Genomic DNA, 22,757 nt, shown 5'->3' on the forward strand with positions numbered 1-22,757 from the left:
GACAGATAATCTGTGAAAACATCAGGTTCCTCTGCCTCACCTTAGGCATTTGCAAGATGTCACCGCGCCTGAAAGGAAAACAACAAATCAGAGCCGAGGAGTCTCGAACGCGGCTGTCAATCACTGCTCGTGTGGCTCGTGAACCCTGATCAAACTGTAAAACCAGGCAGCGCTGATCAAATATGAATCAAGGTTCTGTGACTGTGTTGACTATTTCTCACCTCAAATGTTTTCAGAAACAGATTTCAAGAGGACTGTTAATCTGTAAAATGGGAAACGTTTGCTGCGGCCGGTGGGCGGTGCTTGGGTTTTATCTCGACTGTTTTCAACATGGCGGCCGGGTCACAAACTTTTAAATAAAACAGTAATATTTGTTTCTGAAAACATTTGCGGCGAGAAATAGGCAATGCATTGACATAATCAGAATTTAAATTTGATCAGCGCTGCCTAGTTTGACAGATTCCACGATAATTCTGATCAAACTTAGATCAGAGACGGCTCTGATTGGTTGTTTTGGAATTGTGGAATATTGTAAATGCCATTAGGAGCACTAAGAGGAGGCAGAGCAACCTGATTTTCGCACAGATGATCTGTCTCATGCACTACTGTCAGGTTAGGGACAGTTTGAGTTTTTTTACTATAACACCATTCCCTCTGTCACCCAAGTTCACATTTCTATCTTTATTATAGCAGTAATAATACAATGCTACTAAACTACAGTTTGCCAAATTGTATCTGTCATTATTAATTATTCGATGTACCTCAAAGGGAATTGTATTTTATGTTTGACGCTTTTTCTTTTTGTTTTCTTGTGCATTACGTTTAAAATGTGCCAAGATGTCATTCCACTTTACTTTTGTAAGGCAAAATGGCAATTAAGGTGGATTGTACTGAATACACGAAAAGCTAAATCTATGAATGATACAGATGTGATTTTTGTCCTTTTTTTTTTTATAAAATCATCTTCTTTGAGATGATCATCCATTGACATCTAAGCTGAAGTCAAAGAGAATATTTTTATATTTCCTAAATGAGCCCTCGGGCTATTTGCTGTGGCTATGCTGCCCGTCTGCCTCAGCCTGAGTATGTGGTGTGGTGCTGTAATCTTGTCAGTATAATACAGGCGTTTAAGACAGGATCAGGCTGTCACCACTGGCAGCACAATCCCCTTACCTGAGGCTGTGGGAGCTCGCACAAGTCTGGATCTCTGAGCTCTAACGCAAGCTCCTGGAAAGCCCCACTTTTCAAACATGCCCACTCAAACCCTTTAGGTTTAACCACTAATACCCACACCCCATAGCAACATACCTCACTCACACACACACATGCCGTGTTAAAAGCAGCTATGGAGAGAATCCATTAACATTAAAGCTCTTCAGTCCTCTTTCTTCTGGAGCTCACTGGGGCCAATCTGATACCTAAACAGGTGGAGCATCTGCACTCTAGAAAATGCTGAGACTGAGTTTGCTTTTTTTGGTTTGTGCACAGGAAGTCCGGGAGATGGTGGCACCTGTTCTCAAGAGTTTCCAGGCCCAGGTGAGTCACGTGGCACTTTACAGATACAAGAAACATTTACAGGTTCTGCAGAATAAAACATAAAAATGTCTAGAAACCACTAAGTCGCATTTTTATTGATGATTTCCTCAGCTTTTTTTCCCCCCTACTCCTGCTTCACATTCTAATTTACTGACACAAGAGATACCCCTGCTGGATATCATACGCACACTGACCGGTGCAGATCAGCGTGCCTCTGGAATGAATGATTCGATCAGGGCGAGGAATCCATGGCATGCTTTCCGTGTTGCTGCTCATCTGATGCTTATTGACTGATGCCTTTTCTGTCAAAGTGAAGTAGCATCTATCTGCCATTAGATGATCAGATATCTGGCTTCTCATATTTTCTTGGCTGAGACAAGCCCTCATTTCCTGTTGTGATGGTGCATTCACCGTGCCCCCTCTGACGTCGCCATATTGAAAAAGTCATCTGATACCTACCAAGACTCTGCTCCATGCCATTAAACCAAGGTCATAAATCACATTTGTGAGCTTCGTTACGGTCCGCAAAGCAAAGGCTTATGGAAATGATACCACAAATATGTTTTCAGTCTCGCTCTCCCCTCTAAACTCCCGCTCAGCGCTAACCTGAAAGCCCCATCGTTGGTAAACACGAGAACACTCAGCATGGATTGTTCAGTTCTCTTGGAAGTGATTATTGGCAGATTCTTTTTAATGCTTTATAATTGACTATGTTCCCTGGCAGGAGCTATCACATTCTTCAACACTACACTCCGCACTACTACCGTGGTTGATTTGTGTGCTAATTCAATTACTCTAACTGTAGAGTCGCACAAATATCAGAAGCACCCTTCCATGTCTTTATTGTGCAAACAGGAACCCACAGGATTAATTTAAGCACCATTGATGTCTGACAACTGGGAGTCTAGAGATGTTTCATAGTAGATAAAATAGATGGCTGATAATGAGCGATGATTTTTTTCTTCTTGCTAGCTGCAGGCCTGTCTGGGTTCCTCTCGGTCTCTCTTGTGTACCTTTCACAAGCTTACGTTCTGCACATTGATAAGTAAGCTTCCTGCGAGAGAAAAAAGAGGCCTCAGCTATTTTCTTTTTTGATCTCGAGGTGCAGCGAGCAACTCGGCACACCATAATAATATAATCCTCTGGTGTTTTCTGATACACTTTGACCTTATTGGTAATGTCAAACAGCTTGCGGAGGCTTGTGAACTTTACCCAGCAGTAGTCTGCGCGACCTCGGTGTAAGCTGTGGGACCTCGACCTGCTGCTGCAGGGGGAGAATGTGACGAGAAGGTGGAGCTGGATGTGCTTGTTTGGCTGTGTGGTTTGGGAGAGACTAAAGCTCCCCTGCAGCTGCACTGTACAGGTGGTGAACGATAGTCCTGGCATGTGTGTGTGTGTGTGTGTGTGTGTGTGAGGGTGCATACATGTGAGAAAGAAATGGGTCCTTACTTCCACACCCCCCTCTCCTCCTCCTCCTCCCAGTATGGAGGCCCAGAGGAGTGCCTCATGGTATTTGGACCCTCATCCTGCCACTTCTAAAGGAGAAGTCGGCTCCTTTGAAGTGTTTGCGACATGACAGGTTCTCTTTCTTTTCTTTTTCATTTCAATGTTCCCCACCCACTTTCTCTCTCTTCTCCCGTCCAATCTCGCCTTCTAATTATCGCTAACCAGGCGACTGATTAGAAACACGTTGCCGACCTAGTTTTTTTTCCGAGGAGCTGGAGGAGGAGAAAGGGTTAATCCCAGAGCTGGTGGCTGTCATTGGTCGCTTCCCTCCTTCTTCTCCTCTTTTTCGTTCTGCTCTCCTCTTTCTTTCCCTGGAAGTTTGCTAATGAGGTCCCGTCAGAGCTGAGGAGAGGTGTTAATTTGGCCTTGTGAAGTAGGAAGGAGATTAAGGACAGTGAGGAGCTGAGTTTACGGCTTAAAATACACCGCTGTCCTTATTAATCCACAGGGCCCTGGGAGACCGGCGTTTTTGGTTTTATAATGAACACTGTCTTATAATGAAGGTAATTTTAATAAAAATTTACGGAGGAGAAGAAGAGGAGATGGTACATGTCTCCGTGGTCTCAGGCACACCTTTGGGGCTGAGGGATATGACAGTTATTTCTCAAATAACTGATCGCTGGAGAGAGACGGGCCCCGTTGGACCACACTGTTCACACAACGTTCACACTCGCTGCCATCTGAACATACAGAAAGCAGTCTGCTCCAAGTCTCACCAAGACTATATGAGCTTCTCAATACAATTTACACCTCCCTCTCACTTTAGAGTGTAAACTCCCCTCGGGGTAAACCTTTGTGAGGCGGAAAGAAGAAGAACAGTGACAGATTTCTCGTATATATTTGTCGTCTTTTTTTATGTTCTTCGGGAGAGGCGGATCCCTCCTCACATCCGGCCTGCACCAATGTGAATCAGGCCAAAATTAACCAGTCATTCTATTTTCCTCCTCTCCTCTTGATGTCGTTTGGTGCTCTCCGAAAAAGAAAACAGCAGTACGGGTCCCTAATTACTGAAACTTGCTTTACAATGATAATCCGTGGAGTAATTTAGCGTGCACAATGAGAGTTGTGGTGCTTGCGCAGATGGAGATTCTGATAAATAGTTTGTAACGTGTAATTAGCAGCTCTGCCGGTTACATACCATTAACCCCTCAAGCTCAGGAATCATTATTGGCCCTCATTATCAAGCAGCAAGGTACGATCGAGCTGACTAGACATCAAAAACATCAAACAGCTATTAAAGTGCTGCAAACTGGAGGCCGGTGGACACCTGTTTATGAGTCTAACTGTGCCATTTCTTCCCCTGAGGTTGGGAAGTGATGATGTGGGGGAAGACAATGTTTTTGTGTGTGTTGTTGTTGTTCCTTGTTTTCCACGAGAGCACGGGAGGTATTTTGACTATACAGCAGCTTTTCAACTCCATGAAACTTGAGTAAAGAAATCCCAAAATGGCTGCTGCTTCTCACCTATATGACTCACTTTTCACATTCAGGAAGAAAAGACATTTTGTGAGCTTTCATGTTGCTTCGTGTTTTATCATCTACGTCGTCAGAACGTACATTGGACATCGGACGAAACGCAGGATAGTGCGCGACAAAAGTCGTACTGGTTGTTTGGTTTGTTATATCCATCTGCCTCTCGTTTATCAGAAACATCTGCAGCTGTGTTTTCAAACCTAAACCCGGTCGTGTAAAGCATCTTGCAGGGGATTTGACCAGAGTCGTGGAGGAGCAGAGTGTTTTCAGAGTCTTGCCCTGAGCTCGCCCGCCGTGCAGCGAGGTAGGCAAACACCGCCTTTGATCATCCATCGAGAGACGACCAGTTCTTCCTCCTTTTGATTAATTCCTGAAGGAAATGATAATTTCTCTTGAATGTATGAATATGTTATGAATAGTGGAATGAATCAAAGAGTAAAAGATGATAATTAATTACAGCGCTATGATAAAAGGCTGTGGGTGTTATGACGCAAGCTTCCTCCGTGTCATTATGAGAGGCTCCGTAATTACCTTTCTGCACGAGCCAGCGCTCCTGGCGGCGCTGGCGGTGAGAGTGCCGCTCACTGAGTGAGTCTAACGGTCATAAAGCTTTTCCCTGCCTAATTGTCTGAGGGGCTCTATGGCACTTTCATAGATGAGGGACTGCGCCGTTAGGAAAAATGCTCGGCGACGCTACAGCTTTTCCAGCTCAATGAAGACAGATCTTCATCATGGGCTAAACCTTGCGGTTATTAGGTACAGATTGCTTGAGTGGATGGCTAACTTGGGAAGATGGGGTCTGAACAAGCGAGCGGCAGAGTCACACGGCGTGATATAAAAGCGGCTTCTACTCTACACACCGTTTTAAAAACAAGCTGGTGTTGATTTCTGTATATATTGTACATTATAGGCCCATATTCCTGCCAATAAACTGAGATCCCAGCCTCACAGTTACCTCTGAATATTCCCTTTGTGTTATTATTCATGCCCTACCTTATGTAAGGGGCATTTACGACACCCGGCTACCGCTCTCACTCAATCCCGCTCTCCCACCCTCCCCTGCCCCCCCCCTGGCTATGGCCAGACTGCTCCATTCTGGGCTGACGAGGTATCTCTAATGCCTGTCTCCTGCTCGGCGGTCTCAGGCTCATTGAGCAGCAGGCCAGGCCCAGGATCTCCAGGCCATTACCTATTCACAGCACGTCCAGGCCTCCAGCCTATTGTGGGGAACATAATGGGCTCCAGGGCCATGTAAACCACCGGCTCTCTGCTCCTGGTTTATCACTTGTGTCCTCTTCATACTAAGGAGAGGAAAGGAAGGTGGGAGGCAAGACGGTAGGGAGAGGAGATGGAGACAGAGCACAGGGGAAGGGATGTGGGGGTGGGGGGGGGGGGGGGGGGGAGAGAGTGTAATTGGACATTAGATAGTACCTTCCTTGAGTCTTTTACGTTCTCTGCATCTCCAGAGGGTGAATGTCCTCATCTGAAAAGCCGCTTTGACCCAAGCTCAATACACTTCTGTTCGCTTACTGTTTCGGTCTTTATTACTTTAAAGTTGACTTTAATTGATTATGATTAGTCAAAGAAGAACAAGATTATGTGTGGATATTGGATCACATATTGTACGGCTGTCCGTCTTACCTCTGATACTTCTTCTCATCTAATGCCAAATGAACAAATAGCGCGCTTATTTCGAAGGCAGTGCTGCTCATTTTATTTCGCAGATCCATTTCAGAAAACCATTTACAATTACCTCCTTTTTTGTGTTCAGTTAGTTGTTTGTTCTACACTTCTGAAGTGAGCCAATGCAACGTTTGGTTGAACAGTGGCCACTGTGGCCACAAATGACAATTACAGAGTAATAATGAATGCTAAAACGTAGCGCAGACTGAACACAAAGTGAATCTTAAAGGTGGTGAGATTGCCTATAAATTAAATTCAAAGAGCCACGTGCCCACGAGCAAAGTTGCTCTAAGCGGTACAAATTGAGACAAAGATGCTTTAGCAGTTATTGCAAATTATCTCGAAGCTGTATGACTCTGAATGCACAAAGAAAAACAGAAAAAGAGGGAAACTGGACTAAATAAGAGAAGTAATAATTTGAGAGTGTTTTTGGACACAATAGTCAGCATGTATGTTGCTAGCTAGCTGCTGTATAGTTGGTGCATTGCCTGTTTTCGATGAGTAAACGCAGACTACAAAAACACTCCAGTGGTCAAATTTATAATTTGTCAGCAAACATAATATCAACACTTGCCACCACAAGATACTGGACATAGCCATTGACTATTTTTAAGAAGTGGATGTAGTCATTATGGCATCACCCAGTGGTTGGTCGACTGCTGTTTTGAAGCCTCGAGTTCAGCATTTTTGCCGTCGCCATCTTGGTTTTTTCGCCATCTCGTGTCACTTCTGGTTGCGTTTCTCTGCAACCAGAAGTAACACAAGACCAAAACGTTACAATTAACTTTCATGAACTGAAAACACACTGTGAAACGAATACAATTCTAAGACGAAAACACGGACAACACCCAGACCGCACTGCGCCGTGGTAGTGACCTGGCAACCACAAAGTAGCCACGTCCTAAAGCATGCCCTGCTTTATTGTCTATTTTACTCAAATGGGACCATAGTTCACTAAATCAGTATCATGCTGTTTTGAAGAAGCCTTGAAATAAGCGAGACCATAAACTCATGTTTGCAATGCCACTTTTCAGAACTGGAGGTTGCTGCCTGGTCATAGCGAATAAATCTGTAGCAGTAAAAACCTACAACGTGTTGAATTGAGCAAAAAATGTTCTCATAAATTTGACTTTTATTATGTAAGAGGAGGAATGTGTTATTCTTTTTTTTTCAGAAGTGACATGCAGTAATCTCGCTTTAAAGCTGTACATGTAGATGATATCTATGATTTAAATGCAAGCGATACAACAACGACGAGCATTTTTGAACAAGAAATACTTTTTTCTTGTCTCCAGCGCGTGCAGACATCATGAAATTGAACACATTTTTTTCGCTCTGCAAAATACCGTCAGTCTGTGTCTCAGAAGCTCAGAGAGTAACTTTTAAAATGAAAAGTCATCAATTCAGTCAATGGCAACATAACAAAAAAAGTGAATTTGGGTGGCAGTGTTTCAGCCGTGGTGCGCCATATTTCAGCTCCAGATTGGGCCTTTTGAAGAAGTTTAATATATCTGACTGCCCTTGTTTGTTTCCTTTGTGGTGACTGATTGTTGTGATTCTGCTGAGTGTTTTTATGCTGAGACGCCTCAACCTTTCCATCAGCCTTCCCAGTGTCAGTCTTATCCCTCCTCTGCTGATCTGATGGCGTTTGTGTGTGTGTGTGTGTGTGTGTGTGTGTGTGTGTGTGTTGGCGTGTTTGTTTTCCTGTCCTGACTGATGCCCTGTCGGAGCATCCCAGTTGGGTGTATTCATCATTATGGATGCGTGTTTAGAGCCAGGGATGCACACCAGGTAAAGAAGAGAGAGAGGGGGGGGGAGATGTTATAAATAGGCACTTGGCTCTCTAGCCATGTGGAATTGATGAGTTTCAGCACATTCTGCTCTGCAGTGCCAGGTTTAATTTCTACCGTCCTGACAGCACAAACCTCAGAGCCCGGAGACGTCACGCCTGACTGCCGCTGCTGTGCAAATGTTAGCCGTGTTTGAGGACGGACGCACGCACAGCGCCGACTGCGCCGCTCCTATTGGGCGTCTGACTGGGTGTACATCCGCTCCTCTAAACCCCTGTCACCTTAAGAGACAGGCAATCACATTCCCCTGCTGACCCCTCACCAAACAGACACTCACCGGCAGCAGACAGTAACTAATCTAAGAGGCGGTTTCTTAGATAGCTGGCCTCAGTCTAACATGGTCAACTACTTGTTATGAGACAGGTGCCCCCCCCCCCCCCTGCTCCCTGCAGGCATCCTAAGTCAGAGAGCAGCAACAGTAGCAGTAGGTCTGTCTCCGGGATTCTCCGACTCCTGGCTCACGCTCAGCTGCTGGCAAGAGCACAGTCAAATTAGCCAATAAAAATGTGTGAAATCGGTGGCTCAGCGCCGGCGAGGACATGCCAGGAGAAATAAACATCAGCGCTCGTACAACCAGGAAAGGCTCATGCGAGGAGGAAGAGGCGGAACGGGAGAGCTGCTCCGCCAATTCTACGGCGAGACTCTCTGATTTCAGGCCGAGAATCAGAGCTGCACGGACACAGTCAGAGAGCAAAGTTGTTTCTCCGCTCCATTGAGCGCCGAGGCCCAGCCTCAGATCAGGCCAGTGGCAGCACAAGTCAAAAGAACATGAGCTTCTGTCAGAGGATACACAGCCCTCGTGTGCCGAAGTGATTGAATTCCCTCTGTTCATCTGAGGTGTTTCCTGAAGGAATACCAGTTTTCATTTCACATGATGCTCGGCTGTGAAGTTTAATTTCAGCGAAATCTAAACACGCTAATTAAATATCATAACTTTCTGAAGAAGGTTCTTGTTAAGGCACCTGAAATTTTAATTTAGACTTCAAAAGAGCAAAGACTTTAAAGCAAATCTATTGTTTTTCATTTAGACTGGCAATTTTCTTTTCTCTGCAGTGCTGCAGTACGTAGTTATGATTGATCTGGTAATTAAAATATGCAGAGAGGGAAAAATATTAACTGCTTCTTTTTCACTTCTTTTTTTTTTTGTTTTAGAAAACAGCCGACACATTTTCCGTCTCTTTCCAGCACAGATAATTAAATTTTGCACATTGATGTTCTTTACACAGCATTCATCGGCCTCATTATTTTTCCATTTTCATCTTTCTGGTGAGAGATCGATAGATTGATAAAATGATGGAGCCTATCTTAAATAATGCAAGCGGAGAAAAGTTACACTTACTTTGCTGCTGGCTAAGTGTTTGAACTTTTATTCTTCTTTTCAAATTGTATTTAATATCCCATGAAGGTAGATCTCACTGTATTACCTGATGGTGTGAATCATTTATTCACATTTTTGCTGTCCCTCTGCAAAAAAAAAGAAAGAAAGATGCCGCTCTCCTCCACTTTCAGTGGGCCTATGGTATATGGGATGATGCTTGTCATGGCTAATATCCTAAATGATAAAGAAACTGGCAATTCAAAAAAAGACAGCGTAAAGTAGGCCAATTAGTACCTAGGGAACATTTTGCTAGGAGAGATAGCAGCTCCAAATGTCACATGCACGAACATTAGGACCGATTGTTTATAATATGACCTGACAGTTTGGGTCTCTGTAATATGGGATTAACTACAATACTAATTAACATGTGGCTCTATTAAAACAAGCAGCTGCAAGTGAAATAACTCTCTAACCAGGGAGGGGCTCATCCCTTCTGAGGTACACGCCACATTAAAGTGTCGCCTCTCCACAACAAATCAAATGTGTTTTTACACTTAAGAGATCTGCTTGTTTTATCCTTATTTTACACTGGAAGTACGGCATCCTACATCAAACCCGCGCGCCCTTAAATATATATGAACCCACACATCAGAGTGTTCTTTGCCTTTGTCACAAACAGATATATGTTTTAAAGTCCCACTGCAGGGCTCTCTGTTTCATTTGAGACATTAAGTGGCCACAGTGGCCGGAGGAGAGCGTTAAACACGTCCTCAATTAAAGCAAAGTAACTTTGCATCTCCTTGCGATTCGTCCTGCAGTCCCTGTAATTGGGTCTCGGTGGATTTTAGAGCTCTAGCTCTTCTTCTGGAGGGAAGGACCCAGCCTGGAGTGAGTGGGGCCGGGGAGACGGCCAAAGGGAAAAAGCTGCTGGTCACCAGGCCCTGGGCGCTAGCAGTTGGCAGAAAGGAGCAAGAGTCAGCTGCAGCCATGTGGAGTCGGGGAGCTCTAGCACGCTTCAGTCCGGACAGAGAGGCACTGTTACCCAGTTAGTTACAGGAGACATGGAGCTCCAAGAACTCTCTGGGGGGAAACCAACATGCAGGAGTTTGTAGCACTAAGTTATGAGCAGTGGGAAGTAACCAAGTACCGTTTTGAGGTTGTTGAGTCTTTCTATTTCATCCTACTTTATATTTCAATACTCCACAACCTGTCAGAGGGATTGTGCTTGTTACTTCACGTCTTTTTTTTTGCATGTACAGTAGGTACTGTGTGTATGTAATGTATGTAATGTATATATGCAATATGTTACTTGTATTGTTTTAACAGCAGACACTGTATGTATGTTTCCAAGACACATTTCCTTCGGGACAATAAAGTCTATCTTATCTTACTACGTTTATCTGACTGCAATAGGTGCTAACTACATTTCATATTAAGATTTTACATTAAAACATATAATACAACAGATTGGTAAAGATTAAATCAGTGGTTTCCAGCCTCTTTGGTTTGAGACAAATTACAAATTAGAGTTGTTAGCATTTCCACTAAAGAGCGATCTTCCCTTCAAACATTCTCAGACGGTTTCATCTAAATAATCCATTATTTCAAAAATAAAAGCATACAGAGATGTCAAAAAATTCATGTAAATTTATCTAGCAGAACTTTGTTTTTTCTTCATTTCTGCCCCATTAATTATTCACAACACTTGATTTATCTCGTGACCCTTCGGAGGGTTTGAAATCAGTAGACTGGACCAGCTACAACAGTAGAACATACTTACACATGCATGCATCGTTATAAACAAGTATTAGTACTTTGATTATTTATTACTTCCTTTACTTGTGATGGAGTATTTTGAAACTGTTGTATTGGTACTTAAACTTAAGCAAAAGTCAAGTCTCTGGAAAACATGATCAAAAGGTAATCAGTACGTTTTTAGACTTCTTATAACGTTAAGTAAAGTGATTATATCAATTCACGTAAATCCATTACACAGAAGCAGGTGAAGATAACAGAAGCAGACAAGGATTTGGGACTTCATTTATATTGAATAATAATAATATTTATTTATACAGCCCTGATAACAGCTTTACGTAGTTGAAATATGATTAAAACCTTTCAGAACGGCAGTGAGGCAAATAAAATCAGACAATATGTTAAATTCATGTGCAGTTAAGTCTTTTTAGGTATTGTAAGCGGTGATAAATATTGATAAATAGAATGTTGGCTAAAATGAAACTGAAAAAGCAATATTTTTTTTATGGTCTTTTTCAAAATAGCAAACCTTGTTGACCTCCTTGGGTTGCCTGTGTGTGTGTGTGTGTGTCTCAGCGTGTGTGTGTTTGTGGGCGTGTGTCTTCTTCTGGCGAGACATGTGAAGGACAGCCGAAGGTGCGGTGATGGGCTCGTTTTATTACATCTCATATTGAGACCAATCTCTGTCCGTTCACCTGAAGGACAGCCAGCTATTCCCTCACTAAATTAGCCAGCCGCTGTGGTGTGAGAGGGCCTCCACAGGCACACTCTGACCAACACACACAATCACTTTTACACACACACACACACACACACACACACACACTTACAATCACTGATGCTGGTTCAGGCAGTCACGCAATTGTGTGTCATTTTGCTCTCGTGTAAGAAGTCACACTTACATGCATAATCGCATGTCCCGTCCCTCACTGCCCCCCCTCTCACACGTGCACACTCTCCCCCGTTGTGGATGTGCTGTAGTTGCAGTCATCGTGGCAGATTTACGCGTTTGTGCCGCTGTCAACGAGGCCTGCAGACCTCCTCCTTGTGGGACCGTGTGACACATCCAGGCACTGTATCATACTTGGTCACGTGTATGTGTGTGTGTGTGTCACGATGCATCTACCTTTTTAATGCAGCAATGCATGGAGTTTTAGCCCATGAACGCACTGGTGGCTGGGAGGGCGAGCATGAACAGAACGTTCATGCTCTCTCCTCCCTGATGAAATGTCTTTTGTAAAGTCTGTTTTTTCTTTTTTTTTTTTCTTCACTCACGGCGGATGTTCTAATGAGGCAGAGCCTGAAATAGCAGTGGGGCTAGCACTGCAGAACTATGACATCCCATGTGAGAACTTGCCCAAATCACAGTGGCTGCAGCCGTGCGTCAGGTTTCTTTATTTATAACCCGTACGGAATTGTCCTACACTCTGAGCATATGGAGGGTTATGTAACGCTCAGCATCCAATAGATAACCACTAAAGTCAGGTCCTATATATAAAGCTTGCTGAAGAGTTGTTTCTGAGGCTGCTTTCGATTGAGTTAGCACGTCTGCATGTCTGCATTACAATGATATCACAAAAAGAGTGGTGATTGTGAAGCAAAAATGTCAAATAACACATGTATCTCTCACTACTCTAGTGGTGTCTAACCTTGGTATTAGTTCTGTTTTATTTGCCCAGGAGATTTCTGTCTCCACCTCAATACAATGAATGTGAAAGGAATTTTGGCGGTGGTGCTCACATCAGTGAAAAATACATTTATTTGTTTAAAATGTGTCTCAAGAATCAATGTCCCCATTGCTCAGGATTCCCAACCCGGGGATCAGGACCTCTGTAAAGTGTTGCAAGATAAATCTGAGTCAAGAGATGTTTCGAAAAAACTAAAGACTTTTCTTCAATATTATGTTTTATTCTTTTTAAATATCGTTTTGCCTCTTGACAACCCTAATGCCCTTCATGTTGGTGTTGCTGGAGCACATTTTCCCGCACTGGCTTCCCTTCACTGGCTCCCTGTAGGATTGATTTTAAGATTTTATTGTTTACTAGCTCCAACCTATCTCTACGACCTTTTACATCGCTACGTCCCATCAAGGTCTCCGTGTTGTCCCTAAATCAAGGTTGAAGCACAGAGGAGCAGCTGAAGCCCCCAAACGCTGAAACAAGTCGCCTCTGCATGTTAGTCTGGCCCCCGACACCGCCTGTTTTTAAAACACATTTTTATTATCTGGCTTTTAACTCACTATGAGAGTATTTCAGGAATGAGTCCCAAAATCCAGAAAGTTCCATTTTTGCACTTCCAGTTTGAATGTGTTTGTGGTTAGACAGCTGAAGTAAAGTCAGCGGTGAACACAAGCTGAAGAGATTTTTAATGTTTTATTGTATGATATAAAATCAGTAAATGTTCATTTTGAAATACGGCGTTCCTGTAGCACATATCATTGTCTTTAATCTCTTAAACATGTCTTTTGCTTTGTTTACGGTGTTTTTATAATTTACTTTACATGTGGTCATCTGTTGTTGTTTTTAAACGTGCTTCATAAATAAACTTGGATTTGAATTAATGGCCTCTAAAATATACTCAAGTGAATCAGTCTTTGACATAACTCTTGGATGGAACTGCTCACAGCTATTGAGACATAATAATATCTCAAAACCTGCCCAAAATAGAAGCAAAACTGAATACCATGAAAGGTATCAACATTGTTATGTCATTTTTGGTAAACTGACCCGTGAAGAAATATTGACAGATACACTTTCAATGCTGTCATTTCTACAGCAGTTGCGCAGATGTGCATTTGAGAACAACGTCAGCTCTTTCTGTCACAGGAATCTCATCTGATTAGCCTTCGTTCACTCAAATTGAAACGCCACCTCGCGCGCCTGTCACATTGTATACGAGTCATCAGGCAGGAAAGCCGGTCATTACAATCATGACATCAAATGCCTGGCAGCAGAGGTCAATCAGTGTACATTAACCAAACAGAGCTCATTTGTTTTACAGCTTTTAGTGGCGTGTTGGCAACAGCGGACATGAGCTTTAGGCTGGCATCCAGCGGGCACAGAGGGCCTCCCAGCAGAGCGGGAGCGAGATGGGCCTCGGCCAGCCCGCTAACAGACGAATATATAAAGACGAGGGGTTAATGTTACAGAGTCTCCTGTCCTGATACCTGGGCTTTGGCTATCGGCCCGAGACGGAGTGCCGATCCGATACCGGTGTTTAATTGATTAGCCGTATGCTTCACTATGCAGAAGTGAATGGGGTCATTCTTTAAAGTTGACTTGAACATTGCTTTCTTAACTATGTAAAGCAAAACGTATCAAATACAAACAGATATAAATGTACTGAATTCTTATTTATTAAAATAATGGTGTACAATACCAGATCGGCCTATTGTTACACATGCCTCTACAGCTAATTATGTCAGTATCGGACCGATATCATTATCGCTATTGATGCAACCCTGATGTGTCCCTTCCCCCCCAATGTTCAACCACTCAGCTGGTTTAAGCAGCCAAAATTAATTTCTTTACACTGGACATTCATAAAAACCTAAAGTTTTTTTTTAATGATGGTCAGGTCACTGCCAGAAAGAGCCGATGCAGTATTTTTTGTGTAAAATTGATTTGGGGAAAACCCTTGGTCTCCAGTCCAGTCTCCTCTTTCCTCTCTCTGTTTGGCCACTACACTACACTTTTTAAACTCCGGGTGCCGGCACCTCATCACACTGATGCATTAGTGTGTGAGTTGGTGTGCATAGACACACGTTGCCCAAAGATCACTCTTAACCCTCACCTGGTGCTAATTATAGCAGGTGAAGGCACACTTCGGTGGCACTCTGGTGATCCGTCATCGACAGGCCCTCTCTAGTCTGGCTGGGAGTGATATCTCTCTGTAAAATATGTATGACATCAAAAAGCCTTAAAGGTTATTACAAATTAATAATGAGTAGTGGGCCGAGAGCAGTAAAAAATAGCCTTCCCTTGGTGTCGTGTTTAAATGTTTAATTCAACATGCTCCAGTATAGATGTGGACTGCCTCCCAGCGATGTGTGCCGGGCCCCGAGGCCTCACCAGGCTGTCAAAGGTCTGGAGCAGACAGACCCAGACCACCAGGCTCACATGTATTAAGATCGACATTCAGATTATAATGATTCATGCAGACGCGAATGATCATCCGTCTGGAGCCGTCGACTGTTATCTTGAAAAGTGCCGCGCTCTAACGGCATACGGAATTATAAAAACACTAAAGGAAGCAGTTTCACTCGCATCAAGCGCAAATTCTCTGTAGACTCAGACATAGAAAAGCTCTTTCTGAGTGTTTCTCTGAAGCAAGTCGAATCAGTGGCCCTGAACCCCCCTCACAGTAATGTCTGAAGACACTGTACAAAATTGCCTTATTTATGCCTGTAATGTAAGCTGTCTGTTCTGGTGTCGCTCATTCTCTGTGGAACCGACGACGGTGGCAGCCGAGTCTGGAGTGAATTTGCCGGGCGACTACCTGGGAAACATCAACAGTCATTAATTATGTAAAACTCTTCTCACAGTGGGAGCTGGGAGAGCTGCATACAACTGCAGCGCCCGCTCCTATTAGACTCAATGTACTCTACAATGAGCCCCCACTGCCTGGGGGCGTGGGGGGATTATCAGCCTACCGCCACGACCCCCCATAGAAAGACACACACGCTGTACAGTGCACACACTTACACACACCGAATGTGACGTTCTATTAAGTTCTGCACCAATGTGTGCTTGTGTTTAGCCGAGGAGGAGAATAACAGGAATCTCTGTGTTGTCTCTCCTCCCTAGCCGCCCCATCATTCACTTCTCTCCTTCGCGGGTCCCGTTAGGTCTTTTTTCTCTCTCCCCGCCAATTGTCTTGCTTTCCGGCTTTCTCGCTACAATGAATGAAATCGGCAAATCTGACAGGACAAATGATATGCCATGTTTGTAAGGAACGCCGGGGTAAGGGGGCTGTATCATTGTTGATAGTGCTGCCACCAAGGCGGTTGCTGGTCTCTGCAACTTGAAACCAAATTACCTACAGGGCCGTCCAACGCGGGCCCCTACCTGAGATCTTCCTCCGAGCCACTGCGATTGACAACGGCAGATTTATCAGGCAAATAATGGACCTAATTTCTGCACCATGTGTTTGCTATCCATCTTCTGTGGGCAACAGACGCAGCGTTGTTTGGCAGACTTCAAGTCGTCTGCACAGCGCTCCGCTCCTCCATCAGCTGCGCTCTTCTCGCCGCGGTTCAAGGCTCGTTCATCACTGCTGCTCCTTTTAGCGGATGCGGCTTTGGCATGATGTTCCTCCACGCTGAAACAAAGGCAGCGCTGACACCTGTAATTAATTAGGCTATTATGCATTCCGCAATGATAATTGCCTCACTGGAAAGTCACCAGCCTTCTAAGAGGGAGAGAGAGAGGAGAGGTGGATGGAGAGCGCTATCCATCATAGTGGAGCGCTCTCTCCCTCCCTCTCTCCCTCCCTCTCTCTCTCTCCCTCTCTCTCTCTCTCTCCCCTCATGTCATGCCGTCTCACCTTGACTAGTGTAGGCAGGGCTAGAGAAACACTGTCAACATGTGTCTGAGGGCGAGATATGCAGCTGTGCCTCCCCCTTGCCAGCGCTGCTCCACCAGCGGCCTGCCAGGGTCCATCCACTCCAGGGCTTTGGCTCGCATTGGCACAGTTACCCATGACACCCCATCTGTTGTAGCTTTGTTCACTAGGGCAGTGCAGCACCAGGATAATGGGGGCACTTTATTTTTATAATTAGCCCTTACCTACACTTCTCCTCTCTCCTCTCCTCTTAACAGTTCTCCCAGCTCTGAAATAATTTAGTCCAGGTGCACTCATTGCTACTTTTCACAGCCCTCCCTCTCAGCACATCAACCGGTGCCTTCATCTTAGCCTCAGCACGCCCCCGCCCCCCCCCCCCCTCCGCGATGGGTACGTTTTTCAGCAGACACACTTTCCTCAAGGTTTAGGTCATTCGCTGCATCAAACGTTTGAAAGCGCGAGCTCAAAGAAAATGACAACTCCTGTCTTTTGAACTACAAAGACATTCAAAAAAGATTTGTTTTCTTCCCTCCGTTTTTCCTCTCAGCGGCTCTTGACTTTGACTTTGCCGTGACTTTCAGGTGTTGGCGGCGAGGCTGGTGCTTTTGAGTTTTGTCGAGAGGGCGGGCAACACGACGCTTCTGCCGCCTGTTGATGGTGAGGAGTACCCAGAAGGCACCTGCTGTGTGCTGGAGACAGCCGGTCCTTTGATCTGGGTTTAATGTCGTGCCATGTTTTGTCTCTCATGCGGCTCTGTGTGTCACGTCCGCCCGGATTACATCAGCTACACCTTGATCAGTAGAGATCTGCTCTCCTCTCAGCCTGGGTCATTATCGGCGCTCTCTACCGGGACACTGACCCGAGGTCTCGGTCATTCTCTCTTGTCTCACATTCAAGTGAAACACCTCCTGGGTCTGTCGGTCGGTCTGTACACAACTTTGGTCCAAACTGAAATATCGAAGCAACTCGGTGGATTGCCATGAAATGATGTACAGACATTCATGGTCCCCAGAGGATGAATCTTAATGACTTTGGTGTCTTACTTGTCATATAGCATCACCATAAGGTTGACACTCGTAGATTTTGTGGAAATGTCACATGCACATTCATGACCCCTCAGGATGATTCTTTTCATCTTGCCCGTTTCCAATATTTGCAAATACCTGCATAATCTAATGATATTCCCAGCAGCCTCAGCTGTGCTTCGTGTTTAGTGCTAATGTGCTAACATGCTAAACTAAAATGGTGAACGTGGTGAACATAATACCTGCTAGATATTAGCATGTTAGCATTTGTTACTGTGAGTTTATTGCCATGCTGACATTAGCATTTAGCTCAAAGCACCACACCAGATGCAGCCTCACAATGCAGCTAGCATGGCTGTAGACTCACGTTCATGTTTGTTGACTGCTAATGCAACATGAAAATCCTTCCTTCAAAAGCTATACCGCTCTACTTTATACTGTACAATGTTCTACTCTACTTCCATTTAAATTCCGATGAGCCTCTCCCACAAGGCTTCCATATGTCGAGCTGTGTTTTCACTCTCATGTTGTCACTGCATCGTTTACATCAGGACTGGTTAAGTGCTACAAAAGAATACTGGTCAGCTTTGGCCATTTATTTGGCTGAGACGGCAGCTCTGCAGTGGCGGTGGTGTCAGTCGGTTGTCGGCGCAGCGCGTTGACTGACAGCCTCCACTGATTGGAATTGACGTGGCGACGAGATGTGTGTCAGTGCTCTGACTGCTCATCTCGCCGGGCATCCAGAGACGACCACAGCCACCGCCATGCTGCTACCACTACTCTGAGATGGGTGTCACCATGATTAAATCTGCCTTCAAACCAAGTCTGTGTGTAGTGTGCATCTGCGTGAGTGTCGATGTGTGTGTGTGTGTGTGTGTGCTTGCATGCGTCCAAGTTCAAATGTGTGTGTGTATGTGTGTGTTGCGTGGGAGTGCTTGTGTGGGTGTATATGGTTCTCTCACCGTCCAGACTGTATTGCAATAGTGTTTACCTCTGCCCCTCTCCTCCACCCACTCATCAGTCACTCCGCACCAACTCATCTCTCTCCTCCTGCCTCTCCTCTGAACCTACACTCAACGCAAAACAAACGTCAGCAGTGACAGCCGCAAAAGTGCTGGGTGGCGCCGCTAAAATATGATCTTTTCTGTGCTTCTGAAGGGAAAATGATGGTTTTCATCTGCTATAATAAAAAAACCAAAAACATACAGATCACATTTAAAGGAGAGTGAAAGCACATACCTTTCGGATTGTAGGTTTCTTCCTTAAATTGTTTATACAATGTTAAATTAACCAAATATTGTTGTCATCCATGATTGATGCAAGAATTCCTGTGGCCAGTCTGTAGTATTTTGATTTTCTTTAAAATTGCATTCCAATTCAGATCAGTTTTAAAAGTTAACCTTTTAAGAGCTCTTCAGAAGACGTGAGAAGATGTTGAGCGAGATACGGAATCATGGAAAGTGAGTTTGAAGAGAACCAAGCAATATTTTCTTATCATTTTGAAAATCTAAACACTGTTTTTTATAGGAAGTAAAGGCACTTCCTGAAAGTTTAGCTTAGCTTGAGTTTTTAAAGAAATATTATTTATGGTCATTTTATATACACATATATTTGTGGACCTGTAATAGAGAGAGAACCATTAGTCCGTTACTCAATTAGTTGATTGACGGAATATTTATATTTCAACATTTTCAATAATCAATTAATTGTTTAAGTCATGTATCAAGCTAAATGTCTCTGGTCAGTGAAATATTTATAGGTTTAGAATAATCAAGCAATCTGAAAAACATCATGTGGGGTTTTGGGAAACTGAACTCGCCACTTTTAAAAAAAACATTTGTTTCATTGACAAATTGATATTTTATAGATTAATCGATAATTAAAATAATTGTTAGTTGCAGCTCTCTGTCTGTATTATTGTACCTGAAGACGAGTGACACTGCCCCGTTAACAGTGTTAGAATACATACTTGGATATAAAGCCCCTCTGGTGAGTTGGTGTAGTACTTTATTATTGCAATATTACTAAAGATATTGTACTAGGAAGAAGAGATGTGTATAGTGGTGATACAATACATATCGAGATACTGGGGTTACAATTCAATTTGATATATTGTGATTTTTTTTCATGAAAGTTTCGGAAAACTGTCATAGTATAAAGAACATACCACCAAGTGCATAACATCTGAGTAAAGAACAGTGGCGTCTGCATTAGCATTTATCAAAGTCCCAGTAACATCTAACATCATAGTGCTACTTTTTCTGCCATAAATCATTTCATGTGAACTATTAACACAAAATAGAGAGTGTTTTTCAGAATATAAAAGTAGTAAAGCTGGAAGAAAAATGTGCAGAAGTGGACATTATGCAAGGCTCAAAATGGCGACACTGAAAATGGAAGGACGTTTGAAGTAGAAAGTGGATGTTGTACCAATAAAGGTTAGATTGGAAAAAAAAACCTACTCCTAGCTTAAGAAGTGCACATTAACACGGCACAATCGTAGTGCTTTGACCATATTTTGCCTCATTTTCTTATATTAATACCAAGAACTGGACGTTTGTTCGGGAATCCGGTGGATTCTTCTGGAAGCTGTTGTGACAAGCGGTGTTGCGGTGGCGGTGGGCTTCCCACTGTTTTGTTCTAATAAGCATGGAGCGGGACCGGGGTTGTTGTGACATCCTGTCAGCCTGTGGGCCGGACTGGCGCTCAGTGAGCAGCACAGTAGGATGGACTCCCTATGATTGTGCACTGACCTTTGCATCATGGGGAAGATGACAGGTAATTTAGAGGCCTCAGGGACCGTGGAACCATACATTTGCCGTCCCCATACCACCCACAGCACCAACCGCATTCACCTTGAGATGGGAACAGTGTATCCATGAACACTGCATGTACACACACACACACACACAGATATGCAAAAAAAAAAACTCGACAGAGAATTCAATCACATGTTGTGTACACTCTGGCACAGTTGCATATGCAGACATGCTCCAAGCATTCACACACTTATTTGCACACACACACACACACACGCACACACGCACACACAGTGCAAGACCTGCCTTTGCACCCGCCCCGACACCCCCATCATCGTCACACACTCTAATCACCTGCATCATCACAACCCCTCCTCAAACAACCAAATCACAGGGGGTGGCAAACTGGTAAGGCAGAGGGGGAAAACGATGATTTAGAGTGATAATTGCATAATCACCAGTTGTGATAATTGTAATTGATGACTGCATAATTGCTAATTGCGCGCTTTATGGGAACCCCGCTTTTCCGTTGTCTCTCTGTCTCTCTCTGTGCGTCGCTCAGTTGCCCTTCACTCTGCTTCCTCTGCTTCTTTCAACGTTTGTTCCCCCCCCCCCCCCCCCCCTTCATTTACTTCTCATGCTAGCTTGTTCTCACACACTCTCAGAAGCACACAGTAGCAGGCACTGTACGTAGTCTCACAGGCTTATCGGTAAGTATTTCCCAGCAGCCTTGTCCCAGAGGCTGTGTTCTGCCCACTCGGTTGCTGCTTGAAGAGTTATGGAGGAGCGCTAACAGGTTTCCTTTGTCTCTTGCTACTCTTGCCCCAGGCTTTACTCCTGCTTGTAAAAGCAACCTGTGGCCGAGCCCATTCCCTCGGTAGCCATATCCTTTATCACAAATCGGGTGAAAACAAAGAATGCGCTGTGAGTCGGAGCCCGGACCAGAGCCATACCTCGCATCCAAAAAAAGAGAAAGAGGACATTCTCCAGTTGTAGTCCTTCCTCGAGTTGTACCTCTCTGTACAAGCACCCGCTCAGCTCGTATCTGTTAGCATGAGACTTCTGGCTCTGAAATCCCATGTGCTTGGCTGGAGGTGGATTACCATGGAGATGAGATGATTCCCTGATCAGCCTGTATTATGCACGACACCTCAGAGTGCTTTGATGATAGCAAGGGTTGTGGTTAGGGGGTGGGGGGGGGTGGGGGGGGGGGGGGGGGGGGTATCTGTACGCATAGCGGGGCGCTAACGTGAGAAGGCATCAGGCAGGCGTGTGATTGATGCCTCAGCTAGTGTCTGTAGGCAGGTTAATGGTGTGATTGTGGAGGTAATCTCCGTGTTCTCTCGTTAAAGGATGATGGAGGGCCAGGAGACCCCCGCGCGTCTCTGGAAGATGGAGCCCTATAGCTGTTGCCTTCACCGGATCTCAGGCTTTTTACTCATGCAGTTGGGAGCCTCGTTTGATGTATATGCGTCAGAGGAAGCCGGGGCCAGCCAAGCAGACTGTCAGTGAAAAGTAGATGACTAGCAGTGGGTTCAGCCACCCTGCTCTAGTGGCCATGTCGTTCAGTTATAAACTAAAGGTTGTTAAAAGTTTGGATGTCACAAAGTGCAGTTGGAGCTTTACTCATTGTCACCTTGAAGAGCGGAGGGTTGTTATTGGCTAGTGGGGGTCACAAAATTGCTCCTGCTCATAGAGAGGACGAAGCAAACATAAAAACCGACTCTCATCAGTGGGGTTAAAGCAAACCTTAGCCGAGCCAACACTAGTTGTTGATGTACTCATAACACCTCATATAAAGCTGGAAACAGTGTTTATGGGGCCAGCGTGCTTCACACATTCTCACAGTTTGTGAACCAACATGCCAACATTAACGTCATGTCCTGGAAGGAGAGGGGAGATGAGTGGGGGGGCCGATGGAGGTTGGCGTGTGTGTGTGTGTGTGTGTGTGTGTGTGTGGGGGGGGGGGGGGGTAAATTGGGGTATAGCTGAGTGAAACAACAGCATAGTGTAGCAGGGAGCTGGCTGAGAGCTCCAGACTATTGCATCTGTATTGATTCGGCTCCAGCCTTTTCCATTTTCCATGAACTCCTCTGAGCTGCTCCAAGTGGGAGTGATGGGGGAGATTTGCTTGATCTTTATGATATTTTCTTTAAACATGATGCTGTCGTTATGCCTCCCCAGGGAAGACGCCAGCCACTTCCAGTAAATCAAAGGCTCTCCGTCCCTCGCTGTTTTCCACACACCTTATTTATAACCCCACTAAACAGCCCCAACACACCACCGCCATC

General features: G+C 44.5%; 1 protein-coding gene across 1 annotated transcript in view; it reads left to right on the forward strand.

Moving 5' to 3' along the window:
- Positions 1-22,757, forward strand: part of cux2b (cut-like homeobox 2b) — a gene marked incomplete at both ends in the record, with an annotated part of 86,063 nt that overhangs the window by 36,561 nt on the left and 26,745 nt on the right. The window contains one exon of the mRNA XM_079160489.1: positions 1,489-1,536. Coding sequence (XP_079016615.1) covers positions 1,489-1,536 — 48 coding nt within the window. The remainder of the gene's footprint in view (positions 1-1,488; positions 1,537-22,757) is intronic.

Source organism: Pholis gunnellus (genome assembly GCF_910591455.1).
Source record: "Pholis gunnellus genome assembly, chromosome: 6".
NCBI lineage: Eukaryota > Metazoa > Chordata > Actinopteri > Perciformes > Pholidae > Pholis > Pholis gunnellus.